The sequence below is a fragment of the Symsagittifera roscoffensis genome, chromosome 6 (genome assembly GCF_963678635.1).
Source record: "Symsagittifera roscoffensis chromosome 6, txSymRosc1.1, whole genome shotgun sequence".
Taxonomy (NCBI): Eukaryota; Metazoa; Xenacoelomorpha; order Acoela; family Convolutidae; genus Symsagittifera; species Symsagittifera roscoffensis.
The window spans coordinates 28,063,322-28,082,991 of record NC_087067.1 but is presented as its reverse complement, the minus strand read 5'-3'; the positions used below and the strand labels follow the sequence as shown (position 1 = coordinate 28,082,991).

Below are 19,670 nucleotides of genomic sequence, written 5' to 3'. Positions count from 1 at the left end.
CTAAATATCAACTTCTGCTATTTTAAGCAAAATTGCAGCATATCAAAAAAATGCATTGAGCTCAACACGGATTTTTGATTCGGAGAATTTTAACAAAATCTCATTTCGGAAAATTATAAGAAAATATAATTTTCAAATCAAAAATAGTTCGTGATATACAAGAATTATTCAAAAATTTTATCAGCGCTGGAATTGTAAAACTAACTCTACACTTATTTAAAGTCTCAGACTAAATCCAGGAAACAAAATATTTGATTTGCAATGATCTAATTAGTTTAAGTTTCGTTTTTTTTTTACAAAAATGAATACATCACACGTATTAGTGTTAAATCCTTTCAAACAATTACAGGGATATTTTGTCCAAACACTTCTTTGCAAATTAAATAGAAAAAAAAATCATAATTGTTTTATAGTAGACTTGCTGATAATCAATTGTGTCATAGTCTACAATGTCAAAACCATTTCAAACAAAATGTTTTGATGTTAAATTACGTTTCAAAAATTGCAGTGGATTTGCTGTTCACTGACCATTAGAAATAGCTTTAGGACAAGACACCTGACAATTACCAGCCGTCGTGTGAGCTCAAATTGTAAATTTTCTCCCGAACCGAGTCTGAGCCGTGATTATTACCTTAAAAAATCTTTTTGCCTTGTTATAATTTTATATGGCGGGCCATTTCCTTAATTCATCTTGCATTGAAGTGTCTGCAGACACCGTATAACATGTCGCAAAAGCTTACTTGCGTCTCATTCGAACTGAAATTTTTGGACTAGTATTTTGAGTTTTCCGAAAAAAAATTTGATATCAAACTAGTGAGCCGTACACTTAAGTTGCTGTTAGGGATCAAAAATTGATCCGTGGCGAACAAATTAGCAACTAGTTTTCCGTAAAAAACACGACTTCGAGATATTTCTGTCCACTGTAAGATGGCGATCATGGTTAATTTAATCATTACTTTAAGACGAAGGATTTATTTCATAGGAGTAAACTTCTTGATCAGCTAGTTTAGTTTTTACGCAGCCCTCGGCATGAGAAAACTCGGTCTCATGAAATTTTGTATAGGCGTTTAATTTGTTTCAAAGGTGGACGTTTTCCTTGTTCAAAGTCACGCCGTGAATGGGAAAAAATTAGTGCAAAGTAGTTTTACAGAATGCAAACTTTTGCGGTCAGCTTTTATTGTTGCTTCAATTTTTAATTCCGAACACTGTAAACCTGAGTAAATGTTGGGAATGTTTTTCACAAAACTTGCAACCACTTCCATCAACGGAAACGGTGGGAATTGTCTCTCGTTTGTAATAATAGTCAATTGATACCAATATTTTTGTATCTCTGCTGAAAGTGTGAAAAATTTCAATGTTCATAACTCTGCTAAAATCTCATTGATCCCTCAGAGTCTTTTCCCTCATCGGTCCAACTTTAGTTAGGTGTCTTGGGTTAAACAAGAATCATCAAATCTTGCCTATTGAGCAGTGCTTGATTTTATTGTCTGTACACGATCAAAGGGAGATTTACGCAAAGCAAAAGAAATCCATCGTTAAAGTGAACAATTTTATCGATTCAGACTGATACGTTCATACAACAAATTTCGCTAAAATAATGCGCAATCGTTGGTAGTTGTGTGTATGAGTTGTTTTTGGCCCATAAATTTTTGTGAAATCCGCCTTAAATTTCAAACAATTTTCAACATCACGCTCATTCAAATTTGTACCTTTTTTCATTTTTGGAACCGTAAACTGCTGGGCCACCAGTCAAATTCTGCGTAGCTAATGCTCTCAATGATTGATTGATTTTTTTATGCGTATTGTAAAATGACAAAAATTTGGATTTTTCCGTCAGATCAGGATTATTTGAAAGATAATTTTTTTTGAAATAATCCCGATCTCGCTCAGATCGGGATTATTTTTTTCATCATTATTTTTTTAAACAAAAAAGTGCAAACTGAAGTTCTTAAAACCGTTAAGATCATTTATCCACGAGGGAAACGACCAACATACGAACTCTACAGCTCATCACTTAAGAACTACATGCAATTTTTTTTGGTTGTTTTTCTCATCCTCAATCAGCGGGCACTGATCATGGTGGGCCTCGATTGAGAGGCGGAGACACGTAACCACTTCCCCGCCGCTCCTCGTAATTTTCCTTGCAGTAAATTTAAATTTCTGAGCCTAAACGAGCAATTTTCAAATACAGAAGATTTCTCGATCGTATTACTCGCTCGAAATTAGACTAAAATTCGAAATTTGTAGGCCTGTTTTTCCCAACAAAATTTTCGAAACTTTTTGATGTCGTGTGAATCACGGCTTAACTAGCTTTAATAGATGTATCATGCGAACCATTTTGATTAATTTTTGTGGTACCTGATTTTGCTTTTGTGGTACCTTTCTGGACGGAGTTATGTTGCTTCATTGGCAACCAAGGAATTCATGGCGGGCCTCAATCCACCGACATTTTGAAGTAATTTTTTTTACCTGGCTTTCTAGCCTCTTCTTATCAGGTGCATAATGCCCTTGGATTGAGTCCACGACATTGGCCCCTGAGTCCGAATTAGACCCATGAGGTTTCTCAAAATTGAAAAAATCTGTGGCACCATTAAACCAAAAACATGCGTCACGAAACACATGTGTCACGTGAGAGCTAACCTCATAGTTCTGAAAAAAAAACTTTTATTCATAGAAAAAATCTAGGCAAAATTTTTCTCGAGTTACTGGAAGTTTTCGGAATTTTTGTATGGTTTTTCTTTTAATCAGTATTCGTGACTTTCATTTTGTGAGTTGACGGGTGACGTATACCAAATACTGATAAAAGAGGCGAACTTACTTTCATGCATTTTCTTTTTCCGTGTTTTTCACGCAAGCCAAATAGTTTGGATGGTTTGAAGCAACCATATTGTTGTTTTTAAGTGCCCGCCCCCCTCTAACTTCGTTTGCATTGCCGCCGAACGCAACTCAATGGTCCAACGCAAATAGATGTCTTTTATTTGATAAATTTTTTCGACATGAATGTTTAATTTGTGCTTTGACAATTTATGGAAAATTTGATGCTTTTAAAGTTCTGGGGAATCATTGTTTGAGGAAACTGAAAAGAAAAACAGACATATAAAGGTTTCACCCAAAATTCAAAACTTTTTGAAGAGTCATAGGATACAATGGTTTTATTAACGTTGGTTCATTTTCTCAGTTCAGTTCGGTCCTTGCAACCACAACTGCAGTAATGATTGGTGCAGATTCCATATAGAATGCAATTTGGAAATCTCTCTTTGAAGTCGTGAGGTTGGTGCTGCTTGCACATGACTGTGCAATCACTCGCTCTGTTGCACATGGTCCTTCGTTGCGCTTCGAGCTTCTTGACGAACATGGCAGGGTCCCAGCCCTGGTTTTCTTTTTCAGGATCCAGTGAACTAAAACAGTACGGTTTGGAGAAGAGGCTCTAGTGTACGTGGAATGCAATTGTTGCAAGGTTCTTGAAAGAAAAATCAAGATGTACTTAATCCTACACGCAAGTGCTCTTGCAAGATTATTAAAAGTTTTTTCACATACCCAGATCAAAAGAGGGTAGGTTTTGAGAGTTCTCGGAAACTCAATTTGATCGGTTTTCTATGTTCATTCTTTGGTACAAAAACTCTCACACGTTTTACCGGGTGACGGACTCGATATGTTAAGTTTCATAGAACTAGAATAGCTCAGAACAAATTTTGCCTTTGAACAATCATATCTCAAACTGTAATTTAGATGTCCTTGCTGACAAATTAAAAGAATCTGCGGCTAGGATGGCCTAAGGAAAATTGCCATCTGGTACGAATGTTGTGTGTGGCCATACAATCATCTGCCTTACCTGTATGAGGAGTAATGACCATCCAACATGTCATGGTATCGCCCACCCCCTCCATTGTAGTCCTCATCGTAGTCCTCCTGGTAGTCCTCGTACCTGTACTGGTACTCCTCATCGTAGCCATAACCGTAACCATCATACCCATACCTATAACAAAATCACTGCACTAGTTTTGCTGAAACGGGAGGGGAATCTCTCCTCATACAGAAAAGTCGACTTTTCTTTTAGCCAAAAATCCAATTAGTGCCCAACCCTCCCCCTAGACTTGATCACCTTTTGGAGCAGAGAGCGAGACAACATAATCATAATTTTGCATGATATCATGTGAATATCTTTTTACACAAAGCATAATATTAATTTTCGAAGCCAGTTTTACACGAAGCATAATATTAGTTTTCGAAGCCAGTTTTTCATGCTGATAATGTACTTATCGTCTTGTTGAAGAGCAAACTTCTTCCAAGACCGTGGATATTTCAATTGTAATCCATGCAAGACTGCTTCTATCCAAGCAAAACAGCACTTAGAGTATAGTTCATTTATTTAAGTAATTGGTGAATGTTGAAAAACATGAAATTTATTTTTTTTCTCTTGAACCCCCAACCCCACGAGCCGTGAAAATGATGCATATAGCGTCTAGTAGCCTATTTTCGGAAACGAAATAGTCTGCCTCCCGATATGGCTAATTTTAGACCCCATTAACTTTACGAAAAAATAGTCACAGGTATAATATCTTTGTACGTTTAAGCTCAAGACAACAACAACAATTTGTTTCAGACGGAATGTAGTAAGTATAAGTGAAAATTGGTCAGAATACAAAAACCATTCAAGCATAAATATTTGATCACTTTATTAGAAATACGGATGACTTATCATCCAGTAACTCTGTTGGTTATAAATGTGAATCCCTATAACATATTTTGCACCCACAGTTTATGAAAAAAAAATTGAACCAAATTGCTTGTCAGAGCAAAACTTCGAATGTTACGGCTGTTTTTGTTCAAAAGTATAACTTGATTATTGAAAATATTTATCACGAGTTTTTTCAGTGTTCGAAAAAAATTACCGCACGCGCAATGCTTCATAAAGTTTGACATAATTACTGCTTATTGCTAGCTTCATTGTTCCGACCACTAAAATGTGGAGGAATTTGTTCTTCGTTTGTGTTTCAGTTTTTTTTTCAATTTGTTTTTCCAAGCAAAAGCCACATTTTTTCCCGCAGGTTTTTATAACCATTTTTCTTAGCCTAGATTAAATCGCCATGTAATTTTTTTTTTTCAAAAAATTCTTTCAGTTGAGAAAAAACGGTTTAAAATTTCCGATTTTTTGTCTATTTTTAAGTAAATAAAGCTAGCGAGCAGTCTTATAATAAGGTGATAAGTCTTTGTTTTAGCCTTAAAACATATTTTAACACCAGTAAAGTAAAATTTTGAAAAAAAAATTTTTTTTTAAAGCAAGTATGATTAAAATATATATTTTTTTAATTTGAAATGTTGTCGGCAAAACAATTTTTCTCCATTTTTCTACTTCTTTATAAAAAAAACTTCTGAGGAATATGTCGATTTTACTATAACTATTAGGCTTATTTGATACTTTCTGTATCAAATATGCCCAAGTTCCAGCCTATTTTCGATCTCCTCATCACACTACAAACAGCAAACACAACACATTAAAATAACTTTAAAAATATTTTACCTGTTATCATTTTTTGTCAAGTTGATTGCCAGCTTGGCCAATATGGGACAATTAACGCGCGATATTTTTCGCTCTATTAACGCGTAAGTGGAGATTTAATCTGTCATAGAAATCGTTCCAAATTTGTTGAAGGAACCTTATTTTGTCATAATTGATTTGCTAATATGAGCGAAATATGTCACTTTGTACTTCAAATGGCTTGTTGAGGGATGTTTTGTACAAAAAATCTCGAGTTTAGAAAAAAAAAAATTTTTTAAATTTATTTCATTTAATTTTTTTAATGCTGTTACTGCTCCATAGACTTTTGAGCTTAAAGAAAACAATAACTGTTCATCGGTTTTTGTTAAATTATGGGGGTTTGAAAACTTTTAGCTTGGCAAATTTGGGATAAACGCGCGATATATTGCGTTCTTATAACAGGAGTAAGCATTTGATTAAATCGTTCCAACTTCAATTGAGGCAAGTCTTTTGGTGCTATTGCTAGGATACGCGACCTACATAGCGTGAGTGGAGGTAAAATTAAGTAAGAAAAAAAAAAGAATTTTTATAATAAATTATCAATTTTTTTACCATTTCCGAACAATCGAAACGATGTGTTTTTCACGAAGAATTTTTTTTCCAACCTAAGCCGCAAATAAAAATGTTCATTTGGTTGCACTCTTGATATACTTCAATTTAATTGTATTTAAGCTTATTTGAGCATAGGCAACTAATAGCATAAGTTGCTGCTTTATTGTTGGCTAGTGTTTGAGGAAAAAAAAAAGGTATTGTTAAAATGTATGGGATTTGTTGCTTTTTGTTTTTTTTTGCGACGCGCTGAAAAAATTCCGCACTTTCCGCTGAAACTATGGTTATGATGTTCAAAAAATGGCACCAATGCAAAAATCTGCTGCTCATCTATGTGCCTGTAAATTTCGCTGGTCTTTTTTCATTTTACCCCACGTTCTACGACCTTCGAAAGGTTCAGTAGGAGGACTTTTGACCTAACTCTTTTTAATTTTTTCAGTTTCTCAAAAATTGAAAGCACAAATATGAGATAAGAGCTTCAATCAAAAGAGCAAACTATGGGGATCTACCGTTCGCAAGAGGTTGTTTCCTAAATTTGGTAGAGAAAAATTATGGCCTCAAACATACCCATTTTTGGCAATTTGTTATTTTTTAAAACTTTTTTGACTTTTCTCATAAACTAATTTGCGAAATTGGAAATTAAAGTTTTGACCGAAAACAAAAAGCAGCTGTGCGACTCTCTTCTGCGCGAGAGTTTATGACTTACATTTTGAAAAAATATGGCATTAGAGAAGGTCCAATTTTTGAAAGCTTGCATGATTGCAAAAACTAACTTGTCGATTTTGAGGTCGATAGTTTATCCTTTAACATGGTGTTCAGAATTTGACTGCATAATCTGTTACACCCTACTTGTTAGTAGAAAAGCCGATTTGGAATTCTGAAAAATCAATTTTTTGAATTTTTAATAATTTTTCCAAGAAAATTCCTCCTTTTTCTCAAAAACTACGAGCTATATCTGATATAAGGAGTTCTGTAGAAAAATGAGAAAAATTTTCCTGCATAAAAGGCCATTTCCATGCTTTAAAAGAGAAAATTTATGGATTTAGGAAAAACCAAATTTGAAGTTTTGATCGTTTTTTGGGTTCTTTTTAACTACCCAGCCAAATCTGAGAGAAACAATTTACTTGAAAGAGATAGTAGTAGTTTTCTTTTTAAAATAAGAAATAAGCGGCTAATCGCCGCCTAAAGCAGAGAAATCACTAGGATTTTGCGTAAATTCAATTTTTTTTTTGAAATTTTCAAAGTTACTTATTTACATATCAGTACAATATGATTTAAAATATTAAAACACACGCATCCAGCATTAGCCTGGCCACTAGTTTATTTCCAAGCAACCGTAGCGCAAATTCCAGGACGTGAAACTCCATATCAACAGGTCGAAGATTCAAATTCGGAACATTGAAAGATTTTTTTGGTCGAACTTTTGCTAAATAGCGTTGGAAACTTGATAGAAACTGTAGCTGCTCTTTTGTTGGCTAGTGTTAGTAAAATTACAAGCAATCTTGGAGGAGATATGAGAATGTGATTCTCCTAATCACAGCAAAAAAAAAATTTCTGAGTTTTTTTTAGTTTTTTATTTTGGTTTATTCCACTTTGTTTTGCCTGCTTAAAGGTCTTTTTTGCATTTTCCTCGCTTGTGTTTGCAAAGCGCAGTTTCGCCTCTGTATTTAAAAATTTGACCCAAAGGTGCATTCAGAACCTTCAGGGTTTTGCCCTGATATACGAACATTCTTGCAGCATGCAGTAACACAAAGTTTGTCATAACTAGTTGGCTTAGCGATTTTAATTTAAATTGAAAGCTGGGGTGGAAGATCTTAACCTGATATAATTGAGGGGGGGGGGATGTTATGTTAACTTGACCCGATACTTATTTACTATTAGCAAAATGGTTACTCGCCAGTAATGAAGACGAATCCTCACATTAAGCATACTTTCATACGTCTGACAAAATCCTAGACCGTTGAATTAAATTAATGTGAAAATCGAAAATCATAAAATTGGGAGAAAGCAAAACCTTATTTTAATTTTTTAAAGATAATAATGTATTAAATTTTAATTAACCTGTCGTTATGCCCATCATAGTTTTGTCGGCGGAAGTCATATCGGTCATAATTCTCATCACCTCTGTTTCCCCGTTGATCGTCATAATGATCGTAATTCTCATAATGTCTGTTTCCCCGTTGATCGTCATAATGATCGTAATTCTCATAATGTCTGTTTCCCCGTTGATCGTCATAATTATCGTAATTCTCAAAACGTCTGTCATTTCTAACTTGGTCATAAGGGTTGTAATTTTCATGATATTTGTTATTTTTCTGGAAATCATTGGGGTCATACTCAAATTTGAAATCATTCATGTTTCCTTCATTGAAATCGTTTGGGTCAATTTTTTCATGATTTCTGAAGTTTTCCATTCGATCGTCAAGATAAACGTTTTCACGCTGTGTGTTGTTCTCTTGCTGAGCATATGGGTCAATATTTTCCTGGTATCGTTTGTTTTCCTGGTGCCCCATAGGGTCAAAGTTCTCATGCTGTCTGAAGTTTTCTCGCTGGGCATAAGTGTCAAAGTTTCCAGGGTATCTTCTGTTTTCCTGGTTGCCAATAGGGTCAAAGTTTTCACGCTGTCTGAAAATTTCTCGCTGGGTATAAGGGTTAAAGTATCCAGGGTATCTTCTGTTTCCCTGGTTGCCAATAGGGTCAAAGTTTTCACGCTGTCTGAAAATTTCTCGCTGGGCATAAGGGTTAAAGTATCCAGGGTATCTTCTGTTTTCCTGGTTGCCAATAGGGTCAAAGTTTTCACGCTGTCTGAGACTTTCTCGCTGGGCATAAGTGTCAAAATTTCCAGGGTATCTTCTGTTTTCCTGGTGCCCATTAGGGTCGAATCTTTCGTAAAATTGGTTGCTGTTTTCGAGATTGTAAGGGTCAAATTTTTGATTCTGTCCGTTTTGGTCATTTGCTCCAAAGGGGTCCAAATTCTCATAATGTCCGCTTTTTTCTGGCTGACTGTATGGATCAAGTTTTTCATCAAATCTATTTTCCATTTGATCGTTTGTTCCATAGATGCCTTTGTTATTCCTATCATCATGCTCATCTTTTGGATCAAAATTTTCCTCCTGCTCGGTTTTTTCTTTTTGACCATGACTGTCATCAGAGTTGAAAAAGATCTTATTTCCCAGATGATCATAGGCGTACATGTTTTCAAATTGTCCGCTATTTTCCCAATGGTCATAAGCGTCAACTGCTTCATCTGGCTTCTTTTCAGTCAGTTCCTGGTTCTCGTAATGATCGTTTTGTGGTTCATCATTCGATTCGAAATGCATATAAGGGTGCACTTTATAATGGGACAAAGCAAAAAACAGAAAAACAACTGAAACTGTCCCAAATTGGTAAGAAAACTGTGCCATGTTCTTAACAATTTAAGTTGACCTTAAATTTGAAGTCAACACAGAAAATTGTTACTATTGATATATCAAAACAACAAATAAGTGTAACGATTTGTTAATATGCGAATTTGGTTTATGATGAATTGAATTTTGAGATATCTTGTACAAAAATGCCTACTCGTGGAATAAACGTGCAATAAAATGTAATCAATAAGAAATTTGAAAAACCCCTTTTTCGGCATATAAATGTCGGTTCGGTATACCACATGAAAGATGGAAAAAGAAAACAAATAAGGGTCAATAGAGTATTAATATTGGGCAGATCAAAATGCAGCAGTCTCAGCTAAAACATTACATATAGTTTGTTTCCTAGTTTCGCATTTTCTATTTATTACTGTTCTGCCACTCTGGGAATAATGAGGTAAAATTGAGCTAGCTCTTCTTTTACGCTTTCAAACTTGATCTTGGAATAAATCTATTCAAGGAGACTTATTCTAAAACCACAGTTATGTTTTAAAGTAAATGATTCTAGAGTTTTTTAAGAAATCAACTTATTACTGGTTAAAGTTCATGTTAATCATTTAATTTTAGCCGTAAAGAGAACAAAGAGAAGGCAACACTGTCCGTAAAGTCTTCACTCTTCATCTATAAAAAAAACTGTTCTGAAACTGAAAATGGTCAGAACCTTTTCTCTCAACGCACACATTATTCCAATTTTTTTAATTGGCGTGGGAATCAAGACTGATTGGACTTTAGTTGTCCCAAATTAGTAAATTGACAATTATTCATTAACCAAAATTAGATGTTAAATGGATTTATAATCGATTATAATCGTAGATACACCACATCACCCATCGTCATACAAACCACTCTCTTTTTTATTTTTGATATTTTTTGCAAGAAACACACCTAAGAAAACTAAAGCTCTTTCTCGCTTTCTCCATTACGATTCTGGAACCAGATCTAAACTAGTATTTATCATTGGTTATTATTATGGTAATTTATCTCTATAAAATATTAAATACTAACCAATCCATCAAAATAACAACCCACTTATTTGTAAGTGTTGAAACTACTTGTAGTTTCAACATCAGAACAATTTGAATTAAACTTAGAATACAGTTGTTCTCATTCTGGAACTAACTCGCGTAAACCGGTGTACACTAGATCTATTGAGACTAGGAGATATAAGAGTAAGATTAAGATTGGTATTAGACTAAGTAGTTGCACAAATCTATCCGGCCAAAAATAAGATAGCGTGACGAGCAGACGGTGTACCTTATCTGAAATTACTCTATGAGTATAGCCAAAAGTATAATCATCAACGCGCATCTCTTTTCAAGATAATCCATACACATTTGAAGAAAGTTGTCCGAACCACTAGAACCAGTAATTCGCCAAGCATCTCTAAGCGAACCACAATATGAACCAGTATCAAATATATAGCCCCCTCTCCAAAAAAATCTTAATAGAGCAAGACACCAAAGTCAAAACCAAAACACGCACGAAAAAAAAACAGACAAAAAATTCATCCAAGACGAAATAGAAATTTGCAAACCCCCAGAGTTTAATTCAACATACCTCATTCACCAATAGCAAACCCTATAGACCTCTGCAGTAGCACAATTCAAAGTACTCACCAGACCCCAACACAACAAAAAACACATCGAACATCCCCTCAGATTATTTAGGTTCAACCCCTACATCTGAACAAGTCCGAGAAAATCCTTTTAATCCTCCAGCTACTACAGGACATCTCCCCTTTTGGATGACACAAGCATTTTCTCAAGGCACACCAAATTTAGTAAACGACCCAATAGACGTTTCATATGACACAACTTTGTCACTACCAGAAACTCTTTCACTCCCTTCAACCCCTTCAATAACTCAAATCCCACAAACATCATTTCCCACAAATTTTCCTACAAATATTGACGCCAGATATAGAGAAAATTCAACAAATAACATACACCTACGATTAGTTTGGAATACATTCGTAGCACCCCCTCCATTATTTGGACAACATCACGTAAGTAACAGATTACACAACGGGGCACTAAAGAGATTACAATATCGACAAGATATCCACAAAGATATACAAGAACATAACATACAAATACTTACACAAGATAATCTGACAGTAAAATTTGAAATCACAGTAAGAGTAAAAAATATAATTCATCAACCCCTATCCCTAGCCCCCCCCCCCCCGAATATTACAGCTCAATTTTTACGTCCCCCATTTATAACAACAGAAATCATCTACAAATACAATAGATACACAAAAAAGACAATTGGATATATCACCTTTTTTAATCCATACTCAGGACTATCATACACATGTATCTTCTAAAGATACTAACTTTCCAGACCCTTTTTTTTCAATTTCTCAAAACCCGATCATAACAATCCTTCCTCACGAACAGGACCCCAGGATTTACTAGTCACACATTACGACTGTGAAGAAAATGAACCAAAAACATTACATAAATATGCAATAAATCAAATCACTCAAAGCGAAACTGAACCACAATCAATAGGAACAACAAAAATAACAGCTACACTTTACTCAAAAGCAAGAGCTACAACACTAAGAGGATATAAATTCACAGCAACATTCTCTGAAAAGAAAGTACATTGTTCCCAAGTTTCAAACGGAATCTTTCATGAATCTTTCAACCAAAGTAACATGGAAAGACTATTAGATCTCAGCCCTGACCATTGTAAAAACGAACTTAAACAATCAAAATCATATCAAACAAAGGCACAACCAGAAAATTGAAACACTTTCAATTTTTTCCAGACTCTGCACATCAATCCCAACTGGAAAGATACCAAGGTCATATAAAACTAGACGAACAATTTCCCTTCCACGGAGCACATGGAAAATTAACTTACAATCTCTATGATAAAAATTGGAAACCTCACATTAGAATAAACAACCCCTCAAATTGTAAAGCCGATATTAAAACGAAGGATACCAAGAAATAATGTTTGTTGATTGGAAAATACAACTTGAAAAAGTACAACCGATACGAGATTTAAAGGATGACACTGTAATTTATCCAGGAATCAGACTCCCTTGCAAAAACGACCAAGGATACTGCAATCCTACTACACGAACACAAGCAACAATTGTTTGGTTTCCCGAAGACACCTGTACCACATTTCAAGTAGCAAAAATACACGCTAGAATGATAAACTTTCACCAAAAATATTTCAATGAATCAATCCTTTTTGAAGACATGAATCCTGATCAACTCAAACATAGTAAATTTAAGTTTAGAAGCATTCATAATATAGAAAATAAACTGACACGATTCCAAATATACTCAAAAATGGAACTTGCATGTATATACACCAAACCACTTTACAAAACACAATACTCAGAAACTCTTGTCGAATACGAACAAAGTTTCGACATGAATACAGGAAAAATAGTTATACATCCAATAGCATATACATCTCATTCAAACAGTGACGAAAATTCATATATCCCAGTAAAATTTCTGAAAAAAACAGGAAACATTGGCGGAAAAATAAAACCACAAGACAAAGACAGTACATGTTTACAAGATTTATCACTAATGAATAACACTCATTATGGTGCAATTTACTATGACATACACCTAGACATGAAATTAGACTGCACAATAACTAGAATATTTCAAGAAATGCCTTTGACAGGACTTGAAACACTCCATCAACTATGCGAACATGAACGCACACAAATTTTACAATCACTTGCACTAGCAGTATTAAAAATCCCTTATGCAGGATATTTACTGTCAGGTAACAGATCCAATTTTATTAATTACGAAGGAAACATATTATGGTATTACACTTGTACCAAAAAAAGTTTTTGTATAATTTTGAAGACAAAAGATGCTATAAAAGAATCCCAAAATTCTACAAAAGCAAAATACATTTTGTTGATACACTCTCTTAAAGAGTTTTTTTTGGGATACAGCAGTCCCATGGGGATCAGAAAATAGCCACAAGGTAGTACAATTGAACCCTGACGAAGATAAATACTACCTTCTCACACCATATCCTATACTTATGGAACCACTAAAAATGTTCTCATCAGAAAGCATTAGAGCTATAGCCCGCAATCCAAATATCAATTTACAATCGATCGGCATTAACCAAAATCCGACAATCAACATCACATACGTACACAACCATTTCAAGAATTATTCACAAAAATTGACCATAAACAACGACAATCAGTAGACCAAAACTTACGCAAACTTGCAGAAACAGCAGGCTTTTCGGACATATACGCACAAGACTATAGCGGATTTTTTAAAGATATAAAAGATTACACTTACCTAAATGGCGAAAAATACAGACCACAAGATTTATCACCAATAAATGTTTTTAGTTTTGTAAATTTGAAAAACGAACTTCTTGCCTTTCTAGGATGGCCCTACTACATTTTGAAAGATTGACTACATTATACGCAATGTTTAATTTTCTTGGATTTCTTTTCTTTCTCTTAAAAGGAAGCTACAATACATGCGCAATACACGCACAAGTAAATAAACAAGCAAGCGTAGCACGCATACTTTTTGCAGGATTTTTTGGAATATTTTCTACATCAATAAAAAAAATTACTTTTGGACGCTCAAATAAAAGAATACAATACCAAGCTATCAACAACACCAAACACATATGAATATTCACAAAATAGTACAAATACAAAACCTACGGAAACACAACTACAAAACCTAAATCATAGCCATCCCTTATCATTAGTACCACGAAATTTCAGAAATATAGCCCAAACAGACCTCATAACTTCGAGATCTAATTATCCACGAAGCCCAATTCAACACATAACATCCCAACAACCAAACATAGAAGACACATACGAACCAATTATAGAACAACCACATACCACTAATTTTCGTTCTCAGAACAACCATCTTTTCAGCCCACGATGAGTCGCCAAGTTAGATCTCTCCATCGCTCAATTTCCTACCTAGCCAACCTCTAGAGCAAACTCCCCATCATCCCACTTTTTGCTTTCCCTCTACCTCGATCACTTCATGATAACACTTCATCCAGCATAGAATCAGACACTAATTCAAACACAACTGTATATAAAACTATCTCCCAGTTCAATAATTCTGATATCGAAACACCCAACGAATTTGCCAACTCTGAACCTAGCCCATCTACACTTTCCCAACCTCCCTTTCAACCTATTCATTCCCGAGTCAAAATTGAACCCCCTTCCCTCCCTCTCCCATTTCAAATGTGACACCCGAATAATCCCCTCTAACTAGTGAACCATCCGATAACAATAGCTCTGTACTAATACATAGCTAATACACAACTATCTCACGAGCTTGATAAATTCATCACACTTCAACAACTATTACAGCACCCTCGAACACTAACCATTCACCTAGTATCGCAATGTATAATATCATCCAACCCATCAGCCCAAACTCCCTCTTCACATTATACCCCTTCGCAAAACCCAACTTCCTCATCAACCCCATCCTCCAGTACAAACCGAGCTTATCGAACCTTTAAAAGAAAATTCCTAAATACTCCAATTCCATCTAACCCAGTAACATCCACAACATTTGTCAATCATCCACTTCCCACTAACACAAAAATTTCTCCAAATATGTTTACCCTTTTTCCCCAACACACATAATTTCATTCAGACCCTAATGACGAAAACCCTAATTATGTAAACGAGCACGTATTATGCCCTACACTCTCATGTACATCATTCTATCACTTCACTTTACTAATCCACTATCACTACCATTATACAACACCCTTCATGACATTGAACTATGCAGCACCCAACTCTATCTTCTAACAACAGCACTAACCCCAAAACAATTCAAACAAATAGGATACAAGCAATCACTAATCAAATTCACTGCACCCAAATCTAATGAATATTTTATCGACTACTCGACCTAACGAAGACATCTTTCTAAACGACGACCAATTTGCTAACCCACAATTAACAGAGAAGTTTTTTATCAAAACACCATACGTTTTCAACCTCAACACCTTAGATAAAAAATACGACAACGTCATTTCAGCAGAACTCCGTGATATTCATGCTTATGATTCATACTTTAACAAATTCAACAAATTTTCACTAATCTTTCATTTCCTCACACCCAAAGAACGTGATTTACACTGTACACACGACGTCATGTTACGAACTAAGCAAACACACACGTACATTTACTATAAGTTCATCCAACATCATCACACTCATAATACACCAGCACGGCAAATTCATCGCAGATATCGATATATTAACTCTAAACACACCTCATCAGTTTTCCTAACTTCACCTATTGTATTAAAGACACTAACATACAAGGCATCCTCCGCAATTACGATCCCATCACCCAGATGTATATATTGTGTCCGCTAACCAAACTCTTCAACCTAGACGAACCCCGCCCACTAAACGTCCCAAACGAACTCCTCCAGCCCGCTGAAGACCCCATCCGAGAATTCATACATAACACTCGATATAATCATAGACTTTATAACCTTATTCAAAACACACCATATGAACTCTCACCTTGTACTGAAGAGCAGCTAAAGCACTCGAATTGCTTTGGCCACTTCTTCAAACTAAATACATCATTAGTTTGCTAGCTAAATTACTAACCTCATCAGACATTATCCACGACGTTTTTCCTCACGGATTTTTTACCGACAAATAGGTAATATGAATTAAATAAATTACTAATAAAATCGAAAAAAACTGACCATTGTTTATAAATGTTTTCTTTTTTCTGCAGTCTTCACAGGCGCAATCATCAATCATCTCAAAAAAAACGAAATAAAAAACAGAAAACTTTTTCTAGATTCATAAATTTCTATTAACCAATGTCAGAAAATGAAGCAGTAAAATTCTCCCGTACAAAACAAAAAATCGATATACAAAACTATTTTCTCCAATGCAGTAAATATTCTTACAAGTGGAAATAAATTGATAATTTCAACCCCCAAATCAAGCAGTAAACTTCATAATTTCAAAGTAGTAAATAAATAAAAATTGCCCATAAAATTGAAAAAGCAGTACTAACCTATTCAAAGACGCTTCTTTATATTTTAAATATTCACTCGCCCACCTTTTCTATCCACAATCGCACAGTTCGCCCACGAAGAATTGTTTAAAATATTGAATTTAAGGTTTAACTTTCACTGATAACAACTCTAACCAGTTTTAACACGTTTCAAACTTTCCTTTAACCCGGTTGGAATGGAATTATAAAAAAATCCAACATAACCAACGCAAGCTTACTAAACACCACAAACCACATTCTAACAGCATGACCAAGAAAAGAAAAACCTCGGAACGCAAACTGGATTAACACCAGCTTAAAACTGGATAAAATATTCTTTTGAGGACTGTTTTTAAGTCTGAACACAAAAGAACAAAACACCAAAAATTCAAAAGACAAACCAAAAACAAACAATTTGATTTTTGAGAAAAAGACACAACTAAGGCAACAAGAGAAAAGACCAGTAATAAAAAAGGCACGAAAAGTTTAACTAAAACAGGACCCTCCAAAAAAGAGAGCATGAAATGATACCCTCACTCCTGGCCTAACCCACCAGAGAGGACGTCCTGAGCATGCTCTATAGCCGGCCTCACCCACCGTGCTACTTCCACGCTTTGTGAACCACAACTCTATTTTTGACGATAGTTACTCAAGTGTGAGTAGCTCTTAAAAATAACCGAACTAAACAAAAACGCTTCTGCGATGAAAACTAATACAAGATCATGACTAAAAACAAGATTAACAAAGATTTATATTAGCAAGGCATTATATAGATAACATACAGCCCAAAGACGAGCAGCAAGGAATTTGATAACCCAATCACACTCCAACTACGGAATGGCAAGACACACCTGACATGCTGCCTACAGTAACTACACTCAACGAATTTTAAATAAAACTTGGCATCGCAGTAAAGGAAACCCATTGCAACCAAACAATGGTCATCTCGATGTTCAAGTATACGTACAGATCCAAGTCACAAGGCACTGCATCCAAAACCAAACTACATGACACTACCGAATGTGATTGGACCATTGCTATTCTCTGAAATTAACCAGACAAACACTCATCACAACCGATCAGAAATCATAATACGATCTCCCGAAACTATCGTGATAACATCTCTTCTTCCAAACCAGAAAAAAGAATATGCTCGCAACCTCTAAAAGAAAAACACTATCATTCATCCTTCACTACAATAGAACATTGAGAAACTAAAACTCTCTAAACCTCGGATGGGTGGAACCAGATCTAAACTAGTATTCATCTTTGGTTATTATTGTGATATTTTATCTCTATAAAATATTAAATATTAACCAATCATACTCCATCAAACTAACAACCCACTTATTTGTAAGTGCTGAAACTACTTGTAGTTTCAACACCAGAACAATTTGAATTCAATTTAGAATACAGTTGTTCTCATTCTGGAACTAACTCGCGTAAACCGGTGTACACTTGATCTTTTGAGACTAGGAGATGTAAGAGTAAGATTAAGATTGGTATTAGACTAAGAAGTTGCACGAATCTATATGGCCGAAAATAAGATAGCGTGACGAGCAGACGGTGTACCTTATCTGAAAGTACTCAATGAGTATAACCAAAAGGATATAACTCAATTCCAAACTGTCAATTTTGAGCCTGTAAAGGGAAACCGTAACAAGGCAATCAGGTTTTTGCGGTGGAATCCGCAAAAAAGCGCTTTTTAAATTTTTTTGCTATTGTGAAATCCACAGACAAATGGCTACGTCATGAGGCAACTGCAAATAATAAGCTCAGTTTTTTGACTTTTTCACTCCCTTTTCGATATTCTCGACTTTTGCAGATTCCACGAAACAACAAACGCGCTGACAAAAACTACATTTCAAGCATATGCATGCAGCTTCCGCAATAGGTTTCTGAAAAGATTCCAATTTCCAATTTCGCATGCTTTGATGCTTTTAAGTTGTTTCAAGAGACATACTCGCGCCAAACGGGTGGTCTTTTAATGTTTCATCAGAACGCTAATTTTGATAGAAGTTTTTGACTGTAATTATACTTGATGAAGAGTAACAAATTTTTGAATAAAGAACAAATATCAACTTCAACTTCAAAAATCAGAAGACCACCAGCATCCAAAATTAGGCTTACGTAGTCGAACATAACGGAAAAATATGATGTTTTTCTTTGAAAATTATTCAACAACCAAAATTAGATGTAAAATGGATTTATAGTCGATTACAATCGTGAAAATTTCCAAGAGAATAAAATCTCTTATAATTCATTATAGTTGATTATAATCAATTACACTGTCCTATTTTGCCAAAAATTTGATGCACAAAAAGTATATATACTTTTCATCATATAAGTTTTTTTTCTCAATAACAAACCTCTAAAAAATAGAAGTCTTGTCACATTATGGTTCTACTGAAGACAAAGGTTATCCAGGAAATAAAAGTTTCTTTGAGATTCATTTGTTTTGGTTGAAAGTTTCCGGCAGTAATTGAAAATAAACTGTTTCAAATAAGTTAATTTACCAAATAAACTTGCTGATTTTTTTGTTAAGAAAAACTATAAACAGGCGTCAGTAAAAAATTTGAGAAGAAAATATTAAAAAATATTAAAATAAATGAATTTGAAAACTTCTAAAACATTTTCTTAATTTTCACATAAACCCACGTCTATGAAAAGCAAAAAACATTAGCAAATTAAAAGCAAGTTGAATACAAAAAAGGCAAAGGAAACAGATCGAAATCAATTTGAATCGATCAAATTGAAATTTTTGTGCATGACAAAAAAAAATTAGAAGTTGGAACAAAAATTGTCAATTATAATCGAAATTGATTGACTCATCAATAATTGAATTCATTTGATTAAATTGTATTATAAATGGTTATAATTTGTTTTCATTCAGAAAGATTATGATTCATTATTGATTGATTTAAACAGATTTCTTCTAAAGTTCGGTGAGACTGGTACTAAAATCATCATATAATCAATTCTTAACGCTTTAAACTGGATTCAGGCAAGCCTGTAACGTGTAAAGTGCTCCAACTTTAAATTTTTGTCAAATCTTGTATACCACACAAAAATTAGAAATTCCATGCTTAAAACCCAATTCAAAACTACAGGATCATTTTGTTTAATAGTTTAAAT

General features: G+C 34.6%; 1 protein-coding gene across 1 annotated transcript; it reads right to left on the bottom strand.

The window, feature by feature from the left end:
* Positions 1-3,048: 3,048 nt before the first annotated feature.
* Positions 3,049-9,582, bottom strand: LOC134847887 (GATA zinc finger domain-containing protein 14-like). Its single transcript, XM_063865146.1, has 3 exons — positions 8,150-9,582; positions 3,833-3,976; positions 3,049-3,398 (listed from the first exon to the last, which is right to left on the bottom strand). Exons 1-3 carry the CDS (start codon positions 9,490-9,492, stop codon positions 3,167-3,169), a joined length of 1,719 nt encoding a protein of 572 aa, XP_063721216.1. The 5' UTR covers positions 9,493-9,582; the 3' UTR covers positions 3,049-3,166.
* Positions 9,583-19,670: the final 10,088 nt, after the last annotated feature.

Bases quoted from the DNA above. Each gene is read 5' to 3' on its own strand.
- LOC134847887 (XM_063865146.1), bottom strand. From the start codon at position 9,492: ATGGCACAGTTTTCTTACCAATTTGGGACAGTTTCAGTTGTTTTTCTG. The intron at 3,977-8,149 runs GTTAATTAAAAT...ATTTTGTTATAG, and splicing joins TATGATGGGCATAACGACAG to GTATGGGTATGATGGTTACG. The intron at 3,399-3,832 runs GTAAGGCAGATG...GTACTGTTTTAG, and splicing joins GGTCATTACTCCTCATACAG to TTCACTGGATCCTGAAAAAG.